The 7,419-nt window shown below is 58.4% G+C and overlaps 1 protein-coding gene across 1 annotated transcript; it reads right to left on the reverse strand.

Annotated features, from left to right (window-relative positions):
- Positions 1-441: 441 nt before the first annotated feature.
- Positions 442-3,348, reverse strand: SOX9 (SRY-box transcription factor 9). The gene is made up of 3 exons (XM_068209963.1): positions 2,697-3,348; positions 1,620-1,873; positions 442-1,219 (listed from the first exon to the last, which is right to left on the reverse strand). The coding sequence occupies exons 1-3, from the start codon at positions 3,125-3,127 to the stop codon at positions 471-473; spliced, it is 1,434 nt and encodes a 477-aa protein (XP_068066064.1). The 5' UTR covers positions 3,128-3,348; the 3' UTR covers positions 442-470.
- Positions 3,349-7,419: the final 4,071 nt, after the last annotated feature.

The raw sequence follows: 7,419 nt of genomic DNA on the forward strand, positions 1-7,419 counted from the left end.
GAGGACTCTGAGTTTTCTCTTTTACCCCCCTTTTTTTCTTCTTTTTTTTTTATTTTTTTTGTCTCGCTTTTAATTACTGCTAAAAAAAAAAAATAATTACAAAAGTCCAGAGAAGGAGCCAGCTGGGCGGGTTGGGTGGAAATCTCCTCTCCACACTGGAAGAAGCAGAGTTCAAGTCCAGTCCTTGGCAAGTCTGTCCCAAATTTTGGGGCTGGGAGCGGGTCCTGGAGGATGCTGTAGTGCAGAAGGCTCGAGGCACTCTCTCCTCCCTGCCAGCTTCCACGTGAGCGTCTTTTGAATTCTCATTTCAATTTCAAACACCGAACTAGTCTGAGGCACCTTGCCGCTTTCGCGCTTTTCTGCTATTTTTTTTCTTTTTTTTCCAAATTTTTTCGTCGCTTTCCTGCCTTTTTTTTTTTTTCTTTTTTGTTTTTTTTTTTTTTTTTTTGTTCGCCGCGCTCGCTTCCCTCTTAGGGCCGGGTGAGCTGCGTGTAGACGGGCTGCTCCCAGTGCTGCGGGCTGTGGGTCTGGGGGATGGAGGGCACCCCCGCCGTGTCGGCGATGGGGGTGTACATGGGGCGCTGCGTGGGGCTCATGTAGCTGAAGGTGGAGTAGAGCCCGCCGCCCTGGCCGGCGTGGCTGTAGTAGGAGCCCGAGGAGCCCTGGTGCTCGCCGTACTCGTACTGCGCGCGGCTGATGCTGGGGTAGGACGAGCTGTAGTGCTGCAGGTTGAAGGAGCTGTAGCTCAGCTGCTGCTGCTGCTGCTGCTGCTGCGGGGAGTGCTGCTGCTGCTCGCTGTAGTGGCTGGGGCTCAGCTGCTCCGTCTTGATGTGCGTCCTTTGCTGCTGCTGCTGCTGCGGGCCCTGCTCGGCGCTCAGCGCCGGTAGCTGCGCCGGCGGCTGCTGCTTGGACATCCACACGCCCGCCGGCGTGCCCGCGGCGCCGCTGATGCCGTAGCTGCCCGTGTAGGTGACCTGGCCGGGCTGCCCGGGGTGCCCGTTGGGCGGCAGGTACTGGTCGAACTCGTTGACGTCGAAGGTCTCGATGTTGGAGATGACGTCGCTGCTGAGCTCGCCGATGTCCACGTCGCGGAAGTCGATGTGCGGCGGCTGCCGGCCGCCCTCGCCCAGCGCACGGCCCTCCCGCTTCAGGTCCTGCTTGCCCGGCTGCGGGTCCGTCTTGGGCGTGGTGGGCGGCGTGGGGGGCCCCTGGGACTGGCCTGGGGAAGGAAGGAGAGGGGTGAAGGTGTGGCAGGGGTGACGGCGCCGTGAATGCGGCACACGTGCGTCCGGGCGTGAGGGACACGGAGCCCAGCCCCGTCGGCAGCAGCCTGCTGCGCCCTCAGACACGAGCTGGAACAGGGTGCGTTTCTGGGCTTTAAAAAGCATGGGTTTGTGTTTCTTACGGGCAAACGGGGGGGGGAAGTGGCTGCAGTGGCACGCTGGCGTGAGGGTTTGTGTGCCCAGGCTCTGGGCACAGCTCGTGGGCAGTTCTCCCCCTTCTCACTCTATTCCTGAATCTTTGCTTTCCCCTCCCTCACCCAACCCCAACTTCAGGCCGGTTTGGGCTGCAGTTTGGGCAGCTGCGCCGTGCCCCCCACAGGCTCCGTGGGTACCTACCCGAGTGCTCCCCGGGCGAGTGCACCTCGCTGATGCTGGAGGAGGACTGCGGCGAGTCTGCCTGCAGCGCCTTGAAGATGGCGTTGGGGGAGATGTGGGTCTGCTCCGCGCCCTCCTCCTGCTCCGCCTGCCCGTTCTTCACCGACTTCCTCCGCCGGGGCTGGTACTTGTAGTCGGGGTGGTCCTTCTTATGCTGCACCCGCAGCCGCTCGGCCTCCTCCACGAACGGGCGCTTCTCGCTCTCGTTCAGCAGCCTGGGGGGACACGGGGGGCGCGGGGTCACTCGTGGCTCAGGGGGGGCGCCGAGCAGTGACACCAGCGTCGATCCCTCCCTCAGATCCCCCCAAAGAGCGATGCAAAGCACCCCACAACCTGAACCCCCGGTCCGGGACACTCGCTGGTTGTCACCCCCTTTGTCCCCGGCACTCTGCGGTTGTCACCCTCTCGTCCCCCACGTTCCTTCGGTAGCCGGACCAGAGCTGCAGCGGGGTCCAGCCCTCGCCCTCCCCACCCTGTGGGCACATCTCGCTGTTCCCGGGCGCTTTGGGGACATCCCTGCCTGCCAGGGTCAGCTTTCCTCCCCCGTTTCACCGCCGTAGGATCCCCCCCGCCCCCCGCGCAGTCCCCGAGGACGCGGTGGCCCAGGTGACTCACTTGTCTCGTGTTTTCCTCCCTTCCCCGCCTTATTCTGGCACTCGGAGGCCACCCGGCCCTGCGCCACTCACCGCCGCCACCCACCCTCCCTCCCTCCCCGCATCGCCCCGCGCTCCCTCCGGCCCGGCCCGAGCTGATGCAATCCCCAAAATCCATCATTTCCTCCGCACCGGCAGCGCAAACGAACATCGGCCGGGGCAGCCCGGGGGGCTCCGCACGGTCCCCCCTCCGGGAACAGAAACCACTTCCAACGCCACAAGGCGAACGACTTTCCCTACTTTCCCCCTCCTGTTGTGGCTTCTCCTCGACCTAACAAGTTTTGCACTCCGCAGAACTTTTCCAGCGCCTTTTCCACATCCTCTCGCCGGGCGCAGCGCGCTCCGCATCCCCCGCTCCCCGCGGGCATCCCGGCCCCGCACTCACCTCCAGAGCTTGCCCAGGGTCTTGCTGAGCTCGGCGTTGTGCAGATGCGGGTACTGGTCCGCCAGCTTCCTGCGGGCCGCCTGCGCCCACACCATGAAGGCGTTCATGGGTCTCTTGACGTGCGGCTTGTTCTTGCTGGAGCCGTTCACCCGCACCGGCATCGGCACCAGGGTCCAGTCGTAGCCCTTCAGCACCTGGCTCACCGCCTCCCGGATGCACACCGGGAACTTGTCCTCGTCGTTCTCCTTCTTCAGGTCCGGGTCGCCCTTGGGGAAGGTGTTCTCTTGGGGTCTGGTGTTCTCCGTGTCCGAGCCGGATCCAGAGGGGCAGGGGGACCCGGCGGAGTCATCCGACATGGTGGGGCTGGGGGCGTCGGAGATACATTTGTCCTGTTCTTCTGTCATTTTCATGAAGGGGTCGAGGAGATTCATGCGAGAAAGTGGCCGAGGGGGAGCAAGAGGGCGAAAAAAATTAATAATAAAAAAATATAAAAAATCTAGGCGCTAAGGGGCAGGGACGCGTTAAAAAAAAGTAAAAACTCGGAGAAACAAAGTCTCCACCAGCGGCGGAGAGGAGGGGGAAGAACGGCGAGAAATTCGCCAAAAAAAAAAAACTTTTTTTATCACTTCTCCTCAGCACAAAAACGCTAAAAAAAAAAAATTACAAAAAAACAAGAAAACCAAAAAACTCCGAGAGACGAGGACAGGGAAAAACTTTGGCGAGGCCGGGAGGAGGAGGAGGAGGAGGAGGAGGGGGAGGCGCAGGACGCGGAGCGGGGCGGGCGGCCGGGGCAGTGTCGGGCGCGGCGGCCCCGCCGGTCTCCAGCGCGGCTCTGCGGCCGCCGCGCGCCGCGCGCACAAATACGCAGCGCGGGGCCGCGCGCCCGCCCCGGCCCGCCCAATCACAGCGCGGCCCGCGGGGGCCGCTCCGCCCCCATTGGCCGAGCCGCGCGGGGGGGCGGGGCCGCGCGGCGCCGCGCAGCGCGGGGGGCACGGCCCGGCCGGGGCGGGACGGGCGGCGGCGGCGGCGGCGGCGGCAGCGCCCGCCGGTGCCCGCGGCTCCCCGCCGGTGGCTGAGGGAGTCCCCGCGGACGAGCCCGGCGGGGCCGCTGCGGCCGCGCCGGCGGCGGAGCGGAGCGCGCCGGGGGCCGCGGGCGCTGCGCGGCGCCGTCCCGAGGGGGCGCCAGAGGCTCAGGAACGGCGCGCGGGGGGCGGCGGGGCCGGGCCGGGCGCGCCCCCCGAACCCCCCCCGGTACCGCGGGGACGGAGCGGGGGCGGCCTCGGGGGGCTGCGGGTGGCCGGCCCCAGAGACCCCAAAACCGCTGCTGCGCTTTCGCTTTTTCTTCTTTTTAAACTTTTTTCTTTTTTTTTTTTTTTCTTTTCTTTTTGGATGGGGTGTCCGGCGCGTCCCTCCGCCCATCCCGTGCTGCGACATCCCCGCGTTCCCCGTTTATTCCTCTTTCTTTGTTTATTCCCCATCCCGCTGACCCCGGCGCGGCTTTCCCTTCGCCGGTCCCGGCTGCGGGACCCTCATCCCGGTTCCCCATCCCGGTCCCGCATCCCGGTTCCCCATCCCGGTCCCGCATCCCGGTACCTCATCCCAATCCCGGATCCCGGTTCCCCATCTCGGTTCCTCATCCCAGTTCCCCATCCCGATCCCGGATCCCGGTTCCCCATCCCCATCCCGCATCCCGGTTCCTGATCCCGGTCCCGCATCCCGGCCTGGAGCCGTGCCCGGGGAAGGAGCGGCCTCTTCCCTCCCCCTCTCCACAAAAATAAAAGTTTTGCCGAGTTGCAGGGTGTCGAAGCGCAGGGCCGGGCGCTCCCCGGGGTTATCTGTGCATAACTGCAGCTCTTTCCCTTCACAGAAACGTTCCGGGCTTTATGGGAGTCGCACGTTTGGAGCCGCGAGCGGCTTTCCCGTGCGGCTCCGAATGAAATCAGGGCTGTCACTGCAATCCCCATCCAGGTGGGCAAGAAAGATCCCGCATTTTCAGGCTCCAGGAGAAGGGGGTTTGGTGGGAGCTGCCCAAAAGCTGCACCCCTTCCCACCTCCCTCCTTCTCCCCGCGCTCCTCAGCGCCTTTCGGGGGCAGGAACCTCTGAGCTCTGCTCCTTTTCCCAAAGCCCGGAGCCCAGAATTTTTCACTGCAACTCGAGCGTTAAAGTTGGGGCTTTCTGGAAGCTGCTTTCATTTGCTGCTTTCATTTGCAGCCTTTGTGCGGCCGGACAATGCTCGGGGCCGCGGCCGCCTCCGTGCCCTGTCGCGATTGTCGTCGTTACCCTGACCACGGGGGTTTCAAGGTATTGAAAAGGGCATGTGAAAAAAAAAAATTAAAAAAAAAAATATAGATATATAAATTTTTTTTAAAAAAAGGACAAGGCAGCGGGGAAGGAGCTGGGAATAAACGCTCTCAAAACCCTCTCCTTGGCTGTTTTTAGTTTTCCCTGAGGTTCTGGTGATGATTTTGGTTTTTTTTTTTTTTTTTTTTTTTTTTTTTTTGTGCTTGCAAACTTTTTTGGGAAGTAGTTTGGCTCTGGGTGAGTTTAAAGGTAAGTGGCTGTGCTCTGCTCCAGAGCCTTTGTCTGCAGGAACAGGGGCACTACGAGCACAGCTGGGCTTTTCTCCAGGGGAATTTGGGGCTTTTTTATCCCTGAAACACCGAGGACGCTTTTCCCAGAGTTTTGTTTCTTTCCTTTGCTAAATATCCAATATTCCAGGAGAGGGCCGCTGAATTTTGCGTTGTTATTTGCGGTGAAAAAGGTAAACTTTCAGCAAATATTACAGGTGATAATTTGCGTTATTTTCCCTGGGTAATCTCAGCTCTAGGGTGGTGCATGCTGGAGTTTAGCTCCCCAAATCTCATCTAGTAAATATATTTTGTTGCAGAAGTGTCACACTGTGACAGGAAATAACTCACAGAAGCAGGCTAGATGTAAAAGGAAAGAAAAAGAACTTTAAAAAGTAAACTTTATTTTCTGACTCCACTATGAATACAATAGCAAAAATGACAGTGGATTGGAGGGTGAAACTGCCACCTCTCCAACCACACTGGTCAAATTAAGTCTATTAATTCTCTTTATCCACAAAGAAGAATGTAAGACAATTATTATTGACATGAATATGCACGAGAAAACTCAGCTGAAATATGTAAATATCAGAAGGCATAGGAACTTTTAGCAGGACTTTAAAACTCCCAAAAGAACAGGGCGACACAGAACATCCAAGCAAACGCGGGCAGGAGATTGTTCTGATCCCAGCTGGAGCTGCTGGGGCCAAAATCTGAACAAAATCTACCTGGAGAGGAGCAAAACCTGGTGACAACAGATTGTCCCCTGGCCCTGCTGCTGATTGGCAGAAACAACAGCGGGACAATTCGGGAGGGTCAGTGATTGAACGGAAAGGGTCATAATTAGGACATTTTTCATCCTGCAAATCCATCTGCTGGAGGGGCTCTGCCTTCCCTGCGAGGCTGCTCGGAGCGAGGCGAGGGGCTTGACAAGTTTGAACAATAAACAAGAGCGAAAGGGGAAGGAGCTCTGCAGTTATTGTGTGTGATTTGATAATTTCTGGCTTATTATTTTTAATTATTGCTCGATGGACTATTTGGACAAGGTGGACAAGCTGATTAATCACAGCCGGGTGGAAGCTGCCTCTAAAAGCTGCTGCTGCTTTCCCGTCAGGATGGAAGTTTCCCTTTCCTTTTTTCTGGAATTAACATTGTTTTATCCAGCTCAGGGAGCAGGGAAGGTTTTTAGTGAGGATTAAAGCCCCCGTTTGATGGGTTTTTCCTGCTCCTTGTGCTAAATCAAATCCCTGTTTTTTAGAGAATAACCTTTCCAAGGGTTAGAGCGGGGAGTGGAGGAGACGGGAATTTTGGGAGCGGAGGGAACAGAGCGGGGGGCTGGATGTGGGGAGGTTTTTCTGTCCAAATTTAAAATATGGCTGTGCTTCAGATGAGTTGTGCCTCAGAAGTTGTTTTATGGATTTTTGGGGGAGCCCCTTTGATGCAGGCTCTCTCTCTCCCCTGGGATTTGGGGTTGGTGTTGGGAAGGTTTGGGCTCTGCTCTGACCCCTGGGATTTGGGATTGGTGTTGAGAAGGTTCAGGATTTGGGATTGGTGTTGAGAAGGTTCAGGATTTGGGATTGGTGTTGGGGAGGTTCAGGCTCTGCTCCAACCCCTGGGATTTGGGATTGGTGTTGGAAAGGTTCTGCTCCAATCCCTGGGATTTGGGATTGGTGTTGGGAAGGTTCTGCTCTGACCCCTGGGATTTGGGATTGGTGTTGGGAAGGTTCTGCTCTGACCCCTGGGATTTGGGGTTGGTGTTGGGGAGGTTCAGGCTCTGCTCTGACCCCTGGGATTTGGGATTGGTGTTGGGAAGGTTCAGGATTTGGGATTGGTGTTGGGAAGGTTCAGGATTTGGGATTGGTGTTGGGGAGGTTCAGGATTTGGGATTGGTTTTGGGAAGGTTCTGCTCCAACCCCTGGGATCTGGGATTAGTGTTGGGAAGGTTCAGGATTTGGGATTGGTGTTGGGGAGGTTCAGGCTCTGCTCCAACCCCCGGGATTTGGGGTTGGTGTTGGGAATGTTGCCCCAGGGATGCTGTGATGTCACCGTGTCCCCTCTGAGCTCACCCAGGCCAGCGGTGCCTCCGCCCTGCCACCACCCCCCCAGTGGGGCAGAAATCCAAGGAGAAGCTGCAGATCCCGGGAAACGTTCCCTG

This window comes from Anomalospiza imberbis, chromosome 19 (genome assembly GCF_031753505.1).
Source record: "Anomalospiza imberbis isolate Cuckoo-Finch-1a 21T00152 chromosome 19, ASM3175350v1, whole genome shotgun sequence".
Taxonomy (NCBI): Eukaryota; Metazoa; Chordata; class Aves; order Passeriformes; family Viduidae; genus Anomalospiza; species Anomalospiza imberbis.